Source organism: Triturus cristatus, chromosome 3_2, assembly GCF_964204655.1.
Source record: "Triturus cristatus chromosome 3_2, aTriCri1.1, whole genome shotgun sequence".
Lineage (NCBI taxonomy): Eukaryota > Metazoa > Chordata > Amphibia > Caudata > Salamandridae > Triturus > Triturus cristatus.
In genome coordinates this window covers 489,834,113-489,854,462 of record NC_140584.1, presented here as the reverse complement: position 1 = coordinate 489,854,462, position 20,350 = coordinate 489,834,113, and the positions used below count along the sequence as shown (strand labels likewise).

Genomic DNA, 20,350 nt, shown 5'->3' with positions numbered 1-20,350 from the left:
GCCAGACCAAGAGAAAGATCCTTATCTGGCGGCCGGGCGGGCGGCAGTTGAGATTTGCGGTGTGGGAGCAGGGTGCTTTCGTGGCGGCCCTCTTTTGTGGCGGCCCACTCCCACACCGCCTAACTAGTAATCGGCCCCAAATGTTTACCGAATTCTATTTGAAGAAAATGTATTTAGGGTTTCGTGTAGAGTGAAAAATCTTTATTTTGACACCAGCTGCTGTTTTTTTGTTTTATAAAAACTCTTTTTATTAACACAATCAAAACATGATGGTCATTGCGTGCAAAAATGTTGACAGGGAGGACCCTGATTGTAGTGAGCACTGTTCCTATTGAACCATCGTTCTGTAATACTAACCAACTATTTTAACAAATATACAAAGCTTGCTTGCTAATTCAAGAACAAAAGAGCAAAATTTATTCCGAAGGCTGATTATTTTGCGAACAATCATTGATGGTAATACAATTCATACATAAATCAGTGTGCTGATACATATCCATCTAATAGCACAAGACACTATTTAAGCATAACAAAAAGAATCTTGGGTTCCTTGAGTTCCTTGAATGTAGACAAAACCTAAATTTGTACAGTACAGTTTTCTAGTACAATGGGATTTTTCTAGTACACTGTATCCCTGTATAACAAGTCACTTATTTGTTTAGTGTCTACATCGGGCTTCTCGACTACAAATTAAATTTGGCGTCCTCCTACCCTGCTCTAAGCAACTAGCGACATACCCATTTTTGGGGTGAGTGCACGCTACGTAGATACGTTTTTTTGAATAAGTCTTGCACATTTACTGGTATCACAAATTATCTGATCCTGAGGAGTTCCTCAATAGTTTTCTGTGTTACGCAAGAGCTCATTACTGACTAGACTTTGTTAGCAGCATGGTTGCTCACTATCACCAGTTATATTGCAGGTTTTCATCGCCTGTGAGCATTGGCCTAGTATATTGCAGAAGTATTCACTGATAACTTTACAGGTACGATTAGTATCCGCCTCTGGGCTAACATCACTCACCTTGTGTTTTCGTTTTTACGCGCGCATTGGTTTCCACCTAGCTCTTAGTATATTACCACCTACAACACAGTGACTAACTATCTAGCACTGGGATTAGATAGGACTATTTCATACCACCTTTTGACCACAAGCGCTCTCTAGGTACATTCACCTCTACAGACTATAGTGGTTTCCCTTTGGTTTTGGTTTTTTCTGGCTCTGTCTATTCTCAATTTTTCTTCTGTTTATTTTTTCTCTCTTTTTGCCTCTCTTCCTCACAAGACATTGGACTCTCCGTACATTCTAACCTTTCTAAACTCTACTTTTTATTTCTCTCTAGTCTAATTAGGTAGTCTCCCGGAACTCAACTTATGTATTACATACAATGTCAATTATTTTTTGATTATAGAATACTGCCCCTGAGGAAGGGACCAGAGAGTCCCGAAATGCATTGGGCTTCGGTCTTGTGACACCTATGGGCCATGCAACAAATATGTGAATTGTTATACAGGGATACAGTGTACTAGAAAAATCCCATTGTACTAGAAAACTGTACTGTACAAATTTATGTTTTGTCTACATTCAAGGAGCTCAAGGAACCCAAGATTCTTTTTGTTATGCGTAAATACTCTCTTGTGCTATTAGATGGATATGTATCAGCACACTGATTTATGTATGAATTGTATTACCATCAATGATTTTTCACAAAATAATCAGCCTTCGGAATAAATGTTGCTCTTTTGTTCTTGAATTAGCAAGCAAGCTTTGTATATTTGTTAAAATAGTTGGTTAGTATTACAGAACGATGGTTCAATAGGAACAGTGCTCACTACAATCAGGGTCCTCCCTGTCAACATTTTGGTATTAGCAGTGTGTGTTGCCAGCACGCATACGTAGTGTAGCACCCTTGTTTTATTTATCGGCATGGTCGAGTAACATAGAATCACAGAGTGCGCCTCTATTCCTTTCGATTTGGTCATTGCGTACAAACAGTTAGTGCTTATTGGAGTGTTACATTTCGGACTCGTACAGAGATATCATGAATTCTGATGTGGTACAGTACAAGATGGTCACTTTCTACATCAATTAGGGCATTAGTGGTTCGTCAAGGGAGGGGATTATCGGGGGTTCACATAGGTTTCCACGATATTCATTCCATTTAGTCCATATCGCTATCCACTTCCGGGGGCAGCCCAGGGCCACATATACTGTTTTCTCCCGCAGCATGCACCAATCCATGTCTTTTTTCCATGCGTTGAGTGTTGCCAGTGTTACCGCTCCCCAGAGGCGTGCAATGTTACGTTTCGCTATCATCTGCCCACGCGTCGCCCATATTCTACCCTTTGCAGTCAGATCCGTGGCCTCCCAAATATTTAGCAGGCAGCTTTTGGCTTCAAGCCGCATTTCCACCCCCATACTGTGCTCATGCATTCGTGCCCCTTTGCCGAGTAGGTTTTGACCAGGGGGCACTCCCAGAGTATATGCATAAATGTCCCCTCTAGACCACATTGCCTCCTACACGTCCCCTCTTCACTCCTGCCCATCAACACCAGTCGGTGACCAGAAAGATACACTCAGTGTGATATCTTCAATTGGATCAGCCTTAGTTTCCCTGAAATGGCCACTTCCTTTGGGGAAGAGAGCGCCTCCCGCCACTCCTCGTCATCTATCTCTTGGCCGTTCCTCTCCCACTTCTCCCTTAAACCGACTAGGGGGTTCGAGGGTGTGATGTATGAGTTTTTTTATATGTGAGAGAGTTAGCCTTTTCCGGCAGGTAACCGTCAAGCAGCCTATCCTCTAGGGGGGAGGACTCCGTGAGGGACGTTCCTCTTGGGATATTGGCCTGAAGTGAGTGTTTGACCTGTGCATACCTGAAGTACTCAGAGTTTGCTAGTTCATACATCTGCTGTAGTGACGCAAACGATATTATTCCGTTAGGTCCCCAGAGATCTTTTATACGGGAGATCCCTATCAGGTCCCACTTGTCAAACCCTTTAGTCCGACCCAGTGTGCCCAGCCGTTCAGAAACCCAGAGTGGGGTAGCTAGCGTAACTTTAGTAGCACATCCCAGGTTGCGGCTTACCATATGCCAGAGTTGGACCGAGTGTTTTTTGGGCCCCGTAAGGGGATATTTATTCGGTCTGGAATAAAGCACCGCATAGAAAATCCCACCCGGGAGAACCCATCTGTCCATCCCATAGCCGAGGTCATCACCACTGCGATATGTGCCTTGATTGATGGATGAGAGGTGTGCTGCCCACAGCTGCTGTTTTTTGAAAAGCCTGTATCCATCTCAAGAAATTGATCTATAAAATGCATTAATTTATCATTTCAATTATAAACAATTTAATTTCTTCATCTGTGTTCTGGCTGAAATTACTGAATGTAACAATAGCTAAAATGTGTAGTTTATTTAAATCAAAATCTCAAAGTAATGTAATTTGTAATGCTATTGAAATTGTACTGAACTTTGCAGAGCTGTCGGAGAGACCTCATTTCAAATTAGAGGCAGACATAAATTATGCAGTGAATAAGCTGGCCAATGCAAGTGGAGACATCCAGTAGATATGATTATAACCCAAGCTTTTGCAATTTTATTTACAAAGTATTTTATATCATATTGTTGTAATTCCTTTGTAAATCCACTGTGTTTTTTTTGGAATTTGCTTACATTTCTTTATTAATATTGTGCAGAACTCTATTCGACACACCCTATCTACGCGTGATATCTTTGTTCGAGAAACAGGAGGGAATGAAAAGGTTACCTTTTGGACACTAAAAACACATTTGGATTCAAATCTTCCACAAAATGTAAGTCTAGAAACAAAATCTGCCCTCTGTTACAATGCTGGGCGTTATAAACTTATTACAAGCAATTCTATATTTTATCTGAAGGTTGCGGATGCAAGTTCTAGATCCATGTCTGGGTGTCTCTTTAAACAACGAAAAAGGTTTTTGGTTATGGAACCAATATGGGTCTGTAATGAGATTTTGGTCTGTACTCAATAACATTTAGAGTCAAATATCAGTAGATTTCTTTCTGATTTTGAGCTATATGGGGGAGGCGGGGGCGGGATCATGCGAGGGGCCAACCGCTTTTTGTAACCTCTCATCCAGTGCGATTTTTCAGACCATAGAACCTTCAAGCTATTACTATTGGACTCGATTGTTCAATAACCAAGATGCAAGTAGACCAGAAATCATTTTGGGCACCATCCTTTAGATAAGTTCAAAATCTTCATTTGCTCTCATAGTGTCCTTCGTGTTATACTATATGATGATTTAGTCTTGTCAAGGTAGGCTACAGGCCTAATGATACATATGGAAGAAACAATCAAACCTTACTTTAAAAAAAAAAAAAAAAAGGTCTAGAGCGGATAAATAACTTGTTTAACATAATGCTATCAACAGTCCTACTCTGAGAGTAAGTTAAATTCAGATATAGAACTGATGTCTAACCTCATTTTAAATGTTTTTACTTAGGAAAATTATAAACTTCTCAAGAGTTAGTTGATGGACATCATGGAATCTAACCATATGGTGTGAAACTGCCCAATACCGTATTGTTTTATTTTTTGTTAGTAATAATTCTTTCCTAGCATATTAGGGACATTCAGTTGTTTGGATACATTTGAAGCTGGGGGTTCGTAGATCTCAATTGCTGAGTTGTTTGTTGAATCAATGATTCAAGTAAACACCAATGCAATTATTAATAAATACATTGTAACACAGTTTCATCATTATAATAAATAGAACAAAGGTAAAACAAGGAAGGCTGTAAATATACATAATAAAGAATGTGTTCACTAGTATGCTGTTATTATTGGTTATTCTGTAAGATGGTCCTCATTGTTAACAACATGCAATACATAGAACTTCAAGACATGTGTTAACAGAAACACATTTTGGATTGGTTATCTCAATAAGATTTATTATATGAATGCTTTCTCATAGTTATGATTTGCAATTTTAAATTCAAATGGTCATATTTCCTAGGAGACCTTTTGGCATTTAACAACGTTTCTGACTGCTAACATTTAATTGTAGTTTAATATTTAACATATACAATTTATATGTAATATAGAGAACATTTAATATTGCTTTACCCTATGACTCCACTCCCCCGTGTACCAGCAACATGCCCTGATAACTTTAAGCTGTGCATGAAATTCCATCTTGCAAAAACCTCTCTGCTTTCAGTGCTACACGCCACAGTTGTGGAAATCCAATATTTTGCTGACTTCTAAGCAAATTAACGATCCAGCTGTGCTTGGCTCTCATGAGTAAAATAATCCCAAACGGTCTCTTCTGTGACTGTAGCCGGAGCTCCAATAGTGATTGCTCTATGTAGCCCTTTCGTTTCTCATTGAACAGCGACCCTTTAGTCACCTGAGGGGCAAGCTATTTCCAGGCATTGCAGAAGCCTAGCAACCTTGGTTGATTATTTGTTGTGACACACAAACTGTAGTGCTTGCATGCACAGAGAAACATACGCTGTTTGCTATATCTTTTTCTCTCTGAAAGCTACATGAGTTTATCCTGGGTTAATGCAGAATATCTAAAACCGTCAATCTATACGCTTGTAGATTTTAACTGTTGCATTTTTCTTTGGAAAAAAATACAAGTGGTGCATGTTTTCCTGTAATGTGCCTGGCAGGGAAAATCCCTCATTCATAAATTGTTAGAGTTGTTTTCAATGTTTATAGTGGTGCACCGTACCTGCTATGTATTAGTATTTTTGCATGTTTGTTCTGGCAGGAATTGTTTGCAACGTGAGCCCAGTGCTTTGCTTAAAAAAAACTTTTTAGGTCTCCCCTAAAAGTGCAAAACGCTGTTGCTTGTGAAAGACTTTGTTTACTACAAGGGGTTTGGAGCCTGTCCATTGCTTACCAATCATTGGATTCATTGTCACAGCACATGCCAGATCACTTCCTCTTCTTTCCTGTGGAGGATGGACCAAGTACTGATTGCTTCAATTTAATTAGTGTCCTTCTGCTGCTCGTGCTCTGATTGAGGTATTACTTTTGTTTCTTCTTCTCCCATAGTTGGTAACCGTTTTCAGGGTTGCTTTTTCTCTCCCACCGACCCCTTGACCATGTTGCTTTTGACCTCTCACCCACCCCTGTCCGGATTGCTTTTGCCCTCCCACCCAACCCTTGTCCCTGTTGCTTTTACAGTCCCACCCGCCCCTTGTCCCTGTTGACATTTCCCTCCCTCCCACCTGCCCCTTGTCCCTGTTGACTTTTCCCTCGCTCCCACCCATCCTTTGTCCCTGTTGACTTTTAAGCCCTTTGTCCCTGTTGACTTTTCCCTAGTCCCAGTTGACTTTTCCCTCCCTCCCACCCTTTTTCCTTGTTGACTTTTCCCTCACTCCCACCCGTTCTTTGTCCCTGTTGACTTTTCCCTCACTCCCAGCTGCCCTTTTTCCCTGTTGACTTTTCCCTCACTCCCACCCGTCCTTTGTTTCTGTTGACTTTTCCCTCCCTTCCACCACCCTTTGTTTCTGTTGACTTTTCCCTCCCTTCCACCACCCTCTTTCTGGTGACTTTTCCCTCCCTTCCACCACCCTTTGTTTCTGTTGACTTTTCCCTCCCTTCCACCACCCTCTTTCTGGTGACTTTTCCCTTCCTCCCACCCGCCCTTTGTCCCTGTTGACTTTTCCCTCCCTCGCACCCGCCCTTTGTCCCTGTTGACTTTTCCCTCCCTCGCACCCGCCCTTTGTCCCTGTTGACTTTTCCCTCCCTCCCTCCCTCCCACCCGCCCTTTGTGCCTTTTGACTTTCCCCTACCTTTCACCCACCCTTTGTCCCTGTTGACTTTTCTGATTTGTCCTTGTTGACATTTCTGTACCACCCACCCACCCCTAGGTCCCTGTTACTTTCTCCCTCCCACCCACCCCCTTGTCCCGGTTGTTTTTTCCCTTCCATCCGCCCCCTTGTCCCTGTTGTTTTTTCCCTTTCATCGCCTCCTTGTCCCTTTGCTTTTTCCCCTCCACCCGCCCCGTCCCTGTTGCTTTTTCACTCCCTCCCACCTGCCCATTGTTTATGTTGCTTTTTCCCTCCCTCCCACCTGCCCCTTGACCCTGTTGCTTTTTCCGTCCCTCCCGACCCTTGTCCCTGTTGCTTTTTCACTCCCACCGCCAGGTGTCCATGTTGCTTTTTCCCTTCCTCCCACCCGCCCCTTGTCCCTGTTGCTTTTTCCCTCCCGCCCCTTGTCCCTGTTGCTTTTTCCCTCCCTCCCGCCCCTTGTCCCTGTTGCTTTTTCCCTCCCACCCAACCCTTGTCCCTGTTGCTTTTTCCCTTCCACCCAACCCTTGTCCCTGTTGCTTTTTCCCTCCCTCCCACCCAACCCTTGTCCTTGTTGCTTTTTCCCTCCCTCCCACCCAACCCTTGTCCCTGTTGCTTTTTCCCTCCCTCCCACCCAACCCTTGTCCCTGTTGCTTTTTCCCTCCCTCCCACCCAACCCTTGTCCCTGTTGCTTTTTCCCTCCCTCCCACCCAACCCTTGTCCCTGTTGCTTTTTCCCTCCCTCCCACCCAACCCTTGTCCCTGTTGCTTTTTCCCTCCCTCCCACCCAACCCTTGTCCCTGTTGCTTTTTCCCTCCCTCCCACCCAACCCTTGTCCCTGTTGCTTTTCCCCTCTCTCCCACCCAACCCTTGTCCCTGTTGCTTTTTCCCTCCCTCCCACCCAACCCTTGTCCCTGTTGCTTTTTCCCTCCCTCCCACCCAACCCTTGTCCCTGTTGCTTTTTCCCTCCCTCCCACCCAACCCTTGTCCCTGTTGCTTTTTCCCTCCCTCCCACCCAACCCTTGTCCCTGTTTCTTTTTCCCTCCCTCCCACCCAACCCTTGTCCCTGTTGCTTTTTCCCTCCCTCCCACCCAACCCTTGTCCCTGTTTCTTTTTCCCTCCCTTCCACCACCCTTTGTTTCTGTTGACTTTTCCCTCCCTTCCACCACCCTCTTTCTGGTGACTTTTCCCTCCCTTCCACCACCCTTTGTTTCTGTTGACTTTTCCCTCCCTTCCACCACCCTTTGTTTCTGTTGACTTTTCCCTCCCTTCCACCACCCTCTTTCTGGTGACTTTTCCCTTCCTCCCACCCGCCCTTTGTCCCTGTTGACTTTTCCCTCCCTCGCACCCGCCCTTTGTCCCTGTTGACTTTTCCCTCCCTCGCACCCGCCCTTTGTCCCTGTTGACTTTTCCCTCCCTCCCTCCCTCCCACCCGCCCTTTGTGCCTTTTGACTTTCCCCTACCTTTCACCCACCCTTTGTCCCTGTTGACTTTTCTGATTTGTCCTTGTTGACATTTCTGTACCACCCACCCACCCCTAGGTCCCTGTTACTTTCTCCCTCCCACCCACCCCCTTGTCCCGGTTGTTTTTTCCCTTCCATCCGCCCCCTTGTCCCTGTTGTTTTTTCCCTTTCATCGCCTCCTTGTCCCTTTGCTTTTTCCCCTCCACCCGCCCCGTCCCTGTTGCTTTTTCACTCCCTCCCACCTGCCCATTGTTTATGTTGCTTTTTCCCTCCCTCCCACCTGCCCCTTGACCCTGTTGCTTTTTCCGTCCCTCCCGACCCTTGTCCCTGTTGCTTTTTCCCTCCCTCCCGCCCCTTGTCCCTGTTGCTTTTTCCCTCCCACCCAACCCTTGTCCCTGTTGCTTTTTCCCTTCCACCCAACCCTTGTCCCTGTTGCTTTTTCCCTCCCTCCCACCCAACCCTTGTCCCTGTTGCTTTTTCCCTCCCTCCCACCCAACCCTTGTCCCTGTTGCTTTTTCCCTCCCTCCCACCCAACCCTTGTCCCTGTTGCTTTTTCCCTCCCTCCCACCCAACCCTTGTCCCTGTTGCTTTTTCCCTCCCTCCCACCCAACCCTTGTCCCTGTTGCTTTTTCCCTCCCTCCCACCCAACCCTTGTCCCTGTTGCTTTTTCCCTCCCTCCCACCCAACCCTTGTCCCTGTTGCTTTTTCCCTCCCTCCCACCCAATCCTTGTCTCTGTAGCTTTTTCCCTCCCTCCCACCCAACCCTTTTCTGTAGCTTTTTCCCTCCCTCCCACCCAACCCTTGTCCCTGTTGCTTTTTCCCTCCCTCCCACGCAACCCTTGTCCCTGTTGCTTTTTCCCTCCCTCCCACCCAACCCTTGTCCCTGTTGCTTTTTCCCCTCCCTCCCACCCAACCCTTGTCCCTGTTGCTTTTTCCCTCCCTCCCACCCAACCCTTGTCCCTGTTGCTTTTTCCCTCCCTCCCACCCAACCCTTGTCCCTGTTGCTTTTTCCCTCCCTCCCACCCAAGCCTTGTCCCTGTTGCTTTTTCCCTCCCTCCCACCCAATCTTGTCCATGTTGCTTTTTCCCTCCCTCCCTCCCAAGCCTTGTCCCTGTTGCTTTTTCCCTCCCTCCCACCCAAGCCTTGTCCCTGTTGCTTTTTCCCTCCCTCCCACCCAAGCCTTGTCCCTGTTGCTTTTTCCCTCCCTCCCACCCAAGCCTTGTCCCTGTTGCTTTTTTCCTCCCTCCCACCCAAGCCTTGTCCCTGTTGCTTTTTTCCTCCCTCCCACCCAAGCCTTGTCCCTGTTGCTTTTTCCCTCCCTCCCACCCAAGCCTTGTCCCTGTTGCTTTTTCCCTCCCTCCCACCCAAGCCTTGCCCCTGTTGCTTTTTCCCTCCCTCCCACCCAATCTTGTCCATGTTGCTTTTTCCCTCCCTCCCTCCCAAGCCTTGTCCCTGTTGCTTTTTCCCTCCCTCCCACCCAAGCCTTGTCCCTGTTGCTTTTTTCCTCCCTCCCACCCAAGCCTTGTCCCTGTTGCTTTTTCCCTCCCTCCCACCCAAGCCTTGTCCCTGTTACTTTTTCCCTCCCTCCCACCCAAGCCTTGCCCCTGTTGCTTTTTCCCTCCCTCCCACCCAAGCCTTGTCCCTGTTGCTTTTTCCCTCCCTCCCACCCAAGCCTTGTCCCTGTTGCTTTTTCCCTCCCTCCCACCCAAGCCTTGTCCCTGTTGCTTTTTCCCTCCCTCCCACCCAAGCCTTGTCCCTGTTGCTTTTTCCCTCCCTCCCTCCCACCCAAGCCTTGTCGCCTTTTCCCTCCCTCCCACCCAAGCCTTGTCCCTGTTGCCTTTTCCCTCCCTCCCAAGCCTTGTCCCTGTTGCCTTCCTGCCTATTACGCTCCTCTCCTTTCTTTTTTACCACTCTCCTCCAGTGTCTCGACGCTCCTCCTCTTCACCACCCCTCTTCCACCAGTTCTCATTTGCTCATCGCCCCCTCTCTGACCACCTTCGTTTCTAATCATCTCATTCTTCACAAGCCTCATACTCCGACTTCACCATTCCTTGCTACTCTTCCTCTTCTCATCTCTCATCACCCCCTCTCAGGACATGCTTACCCATCACTATCCTACCATCACTTACTTTTACTCCTCTTTCTTTTGCTCCATCATCCGGCTTCCTCATACTCATCATCCTTTCTCTGTAATCCACCTCGCAGACCACCTTCATTGCCTTCTCTACTTTGACACTCATAATCCTTATACTGTTTTTCCATCAGCCCTTTGTCATGATCTGTCTTCTCTTCCCTTCTACTCACTTGTTTATCTCGTGTATCATCCACCTCGTTCCTTAGCGCTCTTTTCTTATGCTTCCTTTTCATTTTCCTCACCCTCGTCTTTTCTACCATCAGCATTCCTCTAATTACCCTCTGTCTCTCATGTTTGTACTTCATCACCTTTTCCTCCTGTCAAGATTTTAGATTTTGTGATGGTGTTCCCTAACTTTTGGAGACACATTTATGAAAACTGTGGCCCTGGGTTTTCAGAACTTGTGATCAAAGGAAACCACCACATCCGCATCTGTGAGTTCATCGATAGCCAGCCACGGCCCGTGCAGGTAACAGCTATGGGGCTGGATCGGGGGGAGGGGTGGGGGTTTTCAAGAGACGACCATGAGGGAAAATGAAATAAATAATTAATTTACCTCGTGGTTGTCTGTCGAAATTCTTCGGCCCCACGGTTCTTACCTGCACGGGCAGCGGCTGTCGATAGCTGATCACAAAAGAGGTGTGAGCTATGCACTGTACCTTTCAAAGGGCCCTAAAACATCCTATTTATTTGAAGTGTGTTTTTTATCCAGATCAGGAATAACTAGTTGCTCAGAATGTTTATATTTATGTGCGGACCTAATTGTATTTATGTTGCACTCACTACGCCTGGTAGTTTTTTTTTTTTATATAGTGCGACTGTTAGGAGCAGCTCCAAAGCAGGATGAAGCTGAAATAAACCACTATTAAAATATCTTTATTGTATGCACACGTTCAATGACTTCTCTTGGGATGGGAAAATCCTCTCCGGTTGTTTCTGCTCTGGGACTGTTTTTATCTTTGAAGTTCTGCGTGATGGGAGCTTGTATTCTGTACAAATACCGAAAATGAGCTGCTTTAACAGGTTGTGGATTCAATATGGCCCACAGTGCCTCCCTATTATGTTTACATTGTTTCAATGAATTAATGAATATTGCGGTTTCTTTAGTAATTATTGTGAATTTTGTAGACCCCGAGAATGGAGAGTTTAGGGAGCGCTTTTGTGCGAAACGTATGTTGGTGAAAGTGATGCATTGGGGATGGGAAACCGCATTAACAACGGGGGCTAAACCACTGCGTTCCGTTAAAACGCAGGCGGAACAACGCTTGCCTTAACCTTGCATGTGCCTTAGCCTCGCATATGCGTTGTAGTTGCAGAGCGGATGAGGGGGGGGGGAGGGGGGAGAGGAACAGGAAGGACCGGGACGTGGTAAGTAGGGCTGGGGCTCGGTTTTATGACTCATGACAGGGGGCTGTGGTCGGGGTCGTTTTTAGGCCTGGGGGGCGGGTTTTAGGGCTCAGGGTGGCATTTGGGATAGTTTTTAGGGCTGAGGTGGGGTGAATTGCAGGGCTAAGGGCTGGGTTTTAGGGCTCAGGGCGGGCTGACTGGGGTGCGATATTTACTACCATATGCCTTAACCAATCATGCCTTTGCAACCAAATTCGTGGTGATTACATGTGTGGTAAAGGTGTCGTCATGATTAAGACCGCATTGTTTAGGCATGCGTTGTTAAGTGATGTGTTACTATGTCCTACAACCATTGGGGATGAGCACTGACAGGGAATCCTCTCTCCACATGGTCTTGCATTAGTTAAGCTTGTCATACTCTGGGAGACTGCCGCCTCGGTAGGTGTCCGCGTGCTTCTCAGCATCTCTCTGGTGTGCCAGGTCCAGCACCAGACGAAGGAGGCCGCTGGCACCAAATGTAGCTCGTAGCCTATCCTGACCTTACTGATGCATGTTGAGATTTGCGTTGTAGTGTCTGAGTGAAATGCAATCTGTCAATTAGGAATTTTGATAAAACTCATAAACTCTTTTACAGGAAACCGTTCCCTTGCAAGGCGACCAGCTAAGCAGCCTTCCTTCTGGAAAATTCCATAATAATTCGGTAAGTTCTCGGCACGTGTTTCCAGTTTTCAGACTAGTTTGTCAGGAGGCGTTGGTGAGTCAGTTGGACACGAACCTCGTTGAGGACTCTGCCTTGACGCTGCCAGTTGCATCCTTAATGATTTCTGCTGTGCAGTGTGTACTGTGTGTTGACTTGACCTGAAAACAGAGCTGCTCCGTGTTCCCTGTAGCTGAACTTTCCATCACTGGGACTAGTGATTGACAATGTCAGCTTGTTGCATCCCCTTCACCAGCTGGGCTCTAGTTTCTTCCGTGGTATGCCCATGCTTAGAACCGAAAGGTTCTATGCATGCCTTTGTAAAATCCCTTCATACAAAATAAATAGAATTTTCTGTTAAAAAGAAAAAGCTCACGTCGGTTAGTTTGAATTACTGCAAGTCGCTGCATTTTTTTAGTTAAATCCTTACTGATATCGGTAGCAATGTCGGTGCCCTCTTCCTTTATGAATACCTTGGCACCGGTATAGTTTTACTGTTGAAATCCAGTTCCAAGCATGTGGACAGGTGAATACAATCATACACATTCCATTTCAAATAAAACGGGTGTCATGTGATGTACCTGCACATCCGTATGGGGAGTCCCCACTACCCTGCCCTCGAGGAAGGGCGCGCTTGATGGCACTGCCTTGTGGTCTACGTGTGCACCCGATTCCTAGCATCTGTTCCTTCTTGTCTTCTGCCAGCCTATCCCCTTCCTGTGCACCAGGCACCCTGAAACTGCCTTTCGATTGCCTAAAGTGGAATAGATGCCCTGGCACGGGATCAAGTGGGTCGGGTGGAGTCCTACGTGCCTGCAGCATGCACCACAATCTGGTACCTGCTCATTGCACATTTCCCAAGACATGCATACAACCTTAGAGTATTCCACTTTGGAGGTTGTGTTTTTTTTTCTTGTGGTGCTTTAGTTAGTGATTTCAACATGTGAGGCAGGCGTGGTGCATAGCCAAAAATGTCTTGCGTATTCTGATTGTGGTAAACACCACTTGAAATACAAGTTTTGGAAACGTTGCTGGTTAGTAACAACCTAAAGCGAGTAAATGGCAATGTTAAGCCGTTTAGGTAAAAAGTGAAAGAAGTGTTAACAGTCTATAACAAAATATTATGTCATATATTTCTACAGAAGAAGACCACTAAAAAGCTGCATAAACAAGAAAAAAAAGGTATGTGCATGAGTTTCATTTTTTTAGGCAAGCAATTAGTAGAGCATGCATTCCATGGTCTATATTACTTATTTAACTAACATCTCATCTGTGCTGCAGTGTTTATGCTGCCAATATCCATTGTGTTATGCCCTTTGACACTGCTGCCATTTTTAGGGCTTGCCAATAGACAGCATGTAACTGTTTTTTGTTCCTGGATCTATTGCGGACAGTACCAATACTTCCAGTGGGCTTTAGCTCAACTCATTGCTTTCTATTGGTTGGCTTTCTTGTAAGTCTCATTCACTTACATCGCATTAGAAGAGTTTCGTTCCTCTCTATCATCCTGTGATTGGATGGCTGGTATCCTTCCAGTACTCTACACCAGGGAAAAGGTTTTTCTTTTTATTCTCAGCACGCCAGGGGAGTGCATGTGTTTTCTTGCTCTCTTCTCTGTGTGCAGCTTTCCCTTCATATCTACCTCCAACACTCCCTAATACTCTACGTGGTGCCCTCTCCCTTCCAGCCCAGCTTGCTGTTGCATGTCTGTTATTTCTTTTTTGTGTTATTTCCCAGTCCCATCATTCCCGTTGCACAACCTGGGGACAGAGGGATTGAGAGTGTACGACAACATGGTCAAAAAGACTAGGGCTCCCAATGACGACAATGTCTTTCAGCATGCGTTGGAAGACTTAGACAGCCACTACCTACCGGTTGTGTTTACCACCATAGACCGGTATAATTTCTTCCAAAGGAAACAAACTGGCACTGAGTCAGTGGAGGACTATGTAGCTGAGCTGAAGAGACTAGCAGTGACTTGCAAATTCGGCACCCTTCACGATGAGTTAGTTTGGGATCAGATTATAATGCACACAGTACATACTAGCATCCAAGAGAAATTGTGGGTTAGTGGGGATGCTCCCCTCAAGGGGATAATTGCCATTGTGAAAAAGGCGGAACTGTCCAAAAGGTGCATGGCCGCAGCCAAAAGAGACAGTGAGACGAAACCCACCATATGCAGAGTGAGTGATCCTAAAGCACCTATCGACCGACCTCCATCCACAGCAGGGACACGAACCAACAGGAAACCAGCACCGAAATCTACGGTTCCCAACAAGTCACCTACCGACCACAAAGGAAGTTGCTACCGGTGCGGGAGCCATTCGCACATGGCTAATGATAGACGCTGTCCAGCCTTCCGAGTTAAAAGGTCCTTTTGTGGGGTTATGGGTCATTTTGGCAAAGTATGTAGAAGGAAGCCCAGCCACGCAGCTGTTAAATGTGTCATGTATGATTCCGATGCAGAGGGGGCGGAGGGAGCTGCCGATGATGACAGTGTCTTATGCATTAATGACCAAATCCTAGGTACTGATTGTAACAGCAGCAGGAAGCCATCATGTTTGTTACCCATTGGGGGAGTCTAGGTTTCCATGGTAGCTGACTCAGGGTCCCCATACACCATCATTCCAAATGACATTTGGGAAAGGGACTTTGTTCACACGTTAGGTACGCACCTTCACCCCACTGACATCCACCCAGTCACCTTTACTGGTGAAAAAATTCCCATGGTAGGGTTTCGCCCACTTCACTTTGAATTCAAAGGAAGGACTTCCATGGGTAAACTGTACGTGGCAGAAAAAGGGCCCTCCGTGTTAGGGTGGGCAGACCAAGGGGCCTTGGGGATCCAACTCAACCCCGGTGGGGGAACACAAGTGCACATGACAGACAATCCACCGGCACCAGGAAATATGAAACTCAAAGACGACTTTCCCTTAGTCTTCTGCGGCACCATAGGCAAACTCTCAAAATTGACACACAGAATTTGCCTAAAGGAAGGAGCCACACCGGTCTGCCACAAAGTCAGGAATATCCTGTTCAATTGCAGAGATACAGTGCAGAGGGAATTACAGCGCCTGGAATACAACGGCGTGATTGAACCAATTGAAAGCGCTGAATTGTTGGCGCCCTTGGTGGTGGCACGCAAACCTAATGGGAAGGTGCACCTTTGCATTAATCTCAGGGAGCTAAACAAGAACATCATAGTTGATAAGTTTTTCACTCCCAAAAATCAGCTAAATGTTAGCCCAGACTAAAGGGATCAAGTGGTTCTCCACCATCGACCTTACGGCGTCGTTTCACCAAATAGCACTCCACCCCTCCTGCAGGAAATTGACGTCCTTTATCACGCCTTTCGGATGTTACAGATTTCGGCGCATGCCCTTTGGCCTGGCATCCACGATGGCGTTTTTTCAGAAACTTATGCACAAACTACTCAAAGACATCAGCCGTGTCCTGTACTTTCAGGACGCCATACTGCTCTTGGGGACAACCAAACAGGATCATGACACCAAACTGAAGGCTGTGCTACGGACCCTGTCCACCAATGTCCTCAACGCGGAGTGGTAGAAATGAAAGTTTGGCCTACGCTCCGTCACATATTTGGGGCACGAAATAAGCGACAGCGGCATTACCCCAAAGAAGGCAAATGTCGACGCAATTATGTCCGCACCCACTCCACGAAACAAAGAGGAAGTTTGCTCATTTCTAGGGCTGGCCGAATTCTATAGCAAGTTTGTACAAAACTTTGCCACCAAAACGCACCACCTACGTCAACTCTTGAAAGAGAAGAATGCCTTCAGCTGGTCGGACGAAGCCAATGCTGAATTTGAAAGAATCAAGACAGACATCTGCGATGCCATTCCACTACCGCATTCGACGGCTCCGCCACCTCCATCTTGACCATGGATGCCAGCGACAAAGGCTTTGGGGCGGTCTTGTCGCAGTTGTCTACGGATGGCACGGAAACCACCATTAGCTTTGCCTCACGTTCCCTCACCCCCAACGAGGAAAAATTCAGCGTCATTGAGAAGGAAATGCTGGCTGCCGTTTGGGCCATGGAAAAGTTTCGCCAGTATCTATGGGGCTCCCGGTTCACCCTTAGAACGGACCACAAACCGTTAGTCAAAGTCCTCACATCGAGGGGGCATGCCAGTGCCATGCCACGCATCGCCAAGATAACTCTCAGATTGTTGGACTTTGTATACGATGTCACCTACTTACCAGGGACGCTAAACAAAGTGCCGGATTACCTCAGCCGCTCAGCTGCAAAAGCGGAAGTGCTTACCCACACAGAATGGGATGACTATGCCATAGCGTTCACGACGGACCAGGAGGAGGTCATCAGCGCACATGAATGGAAGGCGGCATATGAAGCAAATCCCCAACTGGTGAGAGTAAAGACATATGTCACACAGGGGTGGCCAGAGAATAGACACATCAGCAGCGATCTCAGGAAATACTGGGAAGTGAGAGATGAGCTCTCCCTTAGTGATGATGCCACCTTCTTACTACGAGGGACCAAAGTAATCCCTCCCCAACAGTTGCTAGATCGCCTCCTCAATATTCTGCATGAAGGCCACTTAGGAATCGTAAAATCGAAGAGACGAGTCAAACAATCCTACTGGTGGCCCGCAATCGACAACCAAGTGGAGAGGTATGTGAGGGCATGTGAGCAGTGCAGGAATGCAGACAAATCACAGACCTTACTCGGACCACCTCTGGGAAAGTTCTCCACTCCCCACAACCCCTGGGAGGAGCTGTCCGTCGACATTCTGGGCCCCATCCTGGATTCTTGGGGAGTGCCCAAGTACGCCATTGTTCTCATTGACCGATACTCCAAGTGGCCAGAATTAGAGATATGCGGAAAAAGTGGATACAGATAAAGTCATCGCATTCCTCACCACCACATTCTTACGAGAAGGGATCCCGAAAAACGTCACATGCGACAATGGGCCGCAATTCACGTCCGACAAGTGGAAGGCTTTCACAAAACGAAACAGAATCACAACCAGACACACCCCAGTCTACAACCCCGCAGGAAACGGCCTAGCGGAACGATTTAACTGTGTAATCATGGGATCCGTGCAAGCAGCCATCAGTGCGGGAAAAAATTGGGAGACAGAAATCAAGCACAACGTTTGGGCCTACCGCATTACACCCACCATGACTGGCTACAGCCCCTTCAAGATCCTCCGAGGCCGGGAACCATTCATGCGGGATAACTCTGTGTGGATGAACCTCACGTTGCAAAGCAAATGGTCCCCAGCAATGGTCAGAAGCAACTTGGAGAAGGCTCAGGCGATCTACACAGAAAATTACAACAGGAAACATGGAGTACACCCTGTCTTCTTGGAAAAAGGGGAATGGGTCAGGGTGAAGCTTAGCCAATTACACAGGAAAGGAGACAGCAAGTTCAGTGAGCCTTTACAGGTCAGAGAAACATACGGGTGCTCCGCCCTGCTAAGTGATGGCAAGATATGGTCACACAGTAGGATGGCAAAATGCAACAAAGTGATCAGCTGGAGCAAAGCAAAACCATTGGCGCGCACCAGACAAGCAGAGTGGCACCTGAGCGATGATGAGGACGGACCAAGTACAAGCACGCCTAGCAACGACACGACAAGGAACAGCAACAGTGCGGCGGACCACACAAATGGGCAGAGTAACTCAGAAGTCACACGAGGCAGCGCGTTCCACGAGAGCCACGACACCGGTGACTCAGATACCACACAAGGCACTCCCAGCATGCACAACAGGGCCCGGGAGGAAAGTACTGAGGAACCCAGAACACACACAAGTGAGGCACAGATGACACAAGCACCTCTCACACGCACACGCAGAGCGATTGTGTTACCTACGAGATACAGAGATTTCGATATGTAAATCTGGTTCTATTTGCAATGTTTTAACCCTCCTTGTTCCCCCCCCGCCCTTCCTTCCTACCCCCTTACCCATATACATGATGTAACATGGCACGTTATCTTAGGCCCCACGGGGCACAGTCAGTGTTTGAAAAGTGAACATATATTGTTGGTATCTTTGTTGGTGTTGTTGAAGGGGGGAGATATGTGGTGTAGCAGTCTAGTTGCTACCACCACGTCACGCAGCCAGGGCATGACGGGAAGTGCGGCGGCCATTAGCCCCGATTACAGCACGGGTGCAAGCATCCGGCCCTGCACTCTCCCTCCACAAATAAAGTAACTTAAGCCTTCCGCCCGTCTCCTGCATCTTCCTTCACGGGGTGGGAGGCCCTTCCACATAGCTGTGCTGCCCAGGCTTCCTGTCCCTGACCGAGCATCAACGCAGCTACTCAGACCAATCCCCACACTGCTCTCATGCTTGGTATACTTAGCTTGAGAACACCGTTGGGATTGGGTGGTGACTCTGGGAGCCTGTGCTGGGAGCAGAGGAGCACCTAGGCAGCTGGCAGCGTAAGGTACGTCGATTTTCTATCTAGTATTAACCCCCATGCCCTCTCCACCGCACACACCCTCCCTGCTCACCCGTACCCTCTGCCTCGCCACTTATTACTTGTATCAGCCGCCACTGGTGAATTGGGGCTACTTTTTTAGTATAATCTCGAAGCGTAGGTACCTAGCACGTATTCCTATCTTGCATTTTTTCTACAAAAGTGCGTGAATTCAGTTATAAAACGCTTTTCCCTGATATGTTTGAGGTTGTGAGTCAGTTTAGATTCTGCATAGTTTGACTTTGGAAAACAACGTTCTCGTTTATTTTTTATCTCTTTGTGTTTCACACTCCAAACATGTCAGGTGAGGTTTATTTAGCGTGGCACTTTGGTTGGTTCGCGAATTTACTGAAGCAACCTTGAGGTTCGTGTGGCATTCCACAAATTGACATACCTCAACATTATTTTGGTGCTTTAAAAACGTAGACAATGTTTCGTTTGCGTAAAAACATTCATAATATCAGCTGATACCTATTCACAGTGTAATATTTTTCTCTTTATTTTCAGAGAAAAGAATAAAACCAATCCTTCCCAGGGGGTCTGCAGCTCTCCTGATTCCAGTGCTCGTTGGTCCGCCCCTTGCACCAGCTAATGCTCAGCCATCCTCACAATTGAAAAAGGCCAAACCCGCTCTGATTGCCCCAAAGGTAATACATATGCACTTATGGTCCCTGACGCAGATTACTTCTGCACCTTCTGGTTACATAGATGTATTGCAGCTTATCTGCAGTTTACGTCAGCCCAGGAACCACTTCGTAGACCAATCAGAAACTGTTATCGCAAACAGTAGCATACCTAAGAGCTACGCAGTAAGAAATGCATATGGGAATTCTTGCATGCATAGGGCACACTGCTGCACTTCCATGTGTAAGTTTAAGCCCCACATGTGTTTTCCTTTGCATGGGTTGGACCGTAATCTGCTACAACCTTACGTGCTCCTGTATTTGAAGTATCCAGATAATTATTTATTTGTACACATTACCCTGGGCTAAAACTAGCATTGCTTCAGTTTAACTTGCATGCCATTAGCGCATTTCTTGCTCCAATTTGCCATGACTTTACTGCAGAGTTAAATAATTAAATAAATTGGGTGCAAAAACATTTGTATGTGACAACGAATGGCTGTGTATAGTGCACAGAAAACCAATACCAGCAAAATAAACCCATAAAAAGGTGAACATTCTAGGGAGATGCACAGAAAAGACAGTTTGCTGCAGTTTGAAACTGATACGATGTTGCACAGTAACAACATAATATACTCCGTATCCATATAGACTATATTTAAAAAAGAATGTTAATTTGTTTTGTAATTTAATTTAGAAACTAACAGATGATAAAATAACAAATGCTACACAATAACATACTATTCTGTAACTCTCTTGTGTCCAGGTAGAACCTCAAATTGTTTTATAGCACTTATGCCACAAGGCTCTGGGTTGAAACTGGGTCTTTCT

General features: G+C 46.7%; 1 protein-coding gene across 2 annotated transcripts in view; it reads left to right on the top strand.

The window, feature by feature from the left end:
* LOC146857591 (uncharacterized) overlaps positions 1 to 20,350 on the top strand; it is a 164,603-nt gene that overhangs the window by 129,801 nt on the left and 14,452 nt on the right. For both annotated transcript variants that reach the window (XM_085648140.1, XM_085648141.1), the window contains exons 6-9: positions 3,697 to 3,813; positions 12,365 to 12,430; positions 13,570 to 13,609; positions 19,404 to 19,543. In XM_085648140.1, coding sequence (XP_085504266.1) covers positions 3,697 to 3,813; positions 12,365 to 12,430; positions 13,570 to 13,609; positions 19,404 to 19,543 — 363 coding nt within the window. The remainder of the gene's footprint in view (positions 1 to 3,696; positions 3,814 to 12,364; positions 12,431 to 13,569; positions 13,610 to 19,403; positions 19,544 to 20,350) is intronic.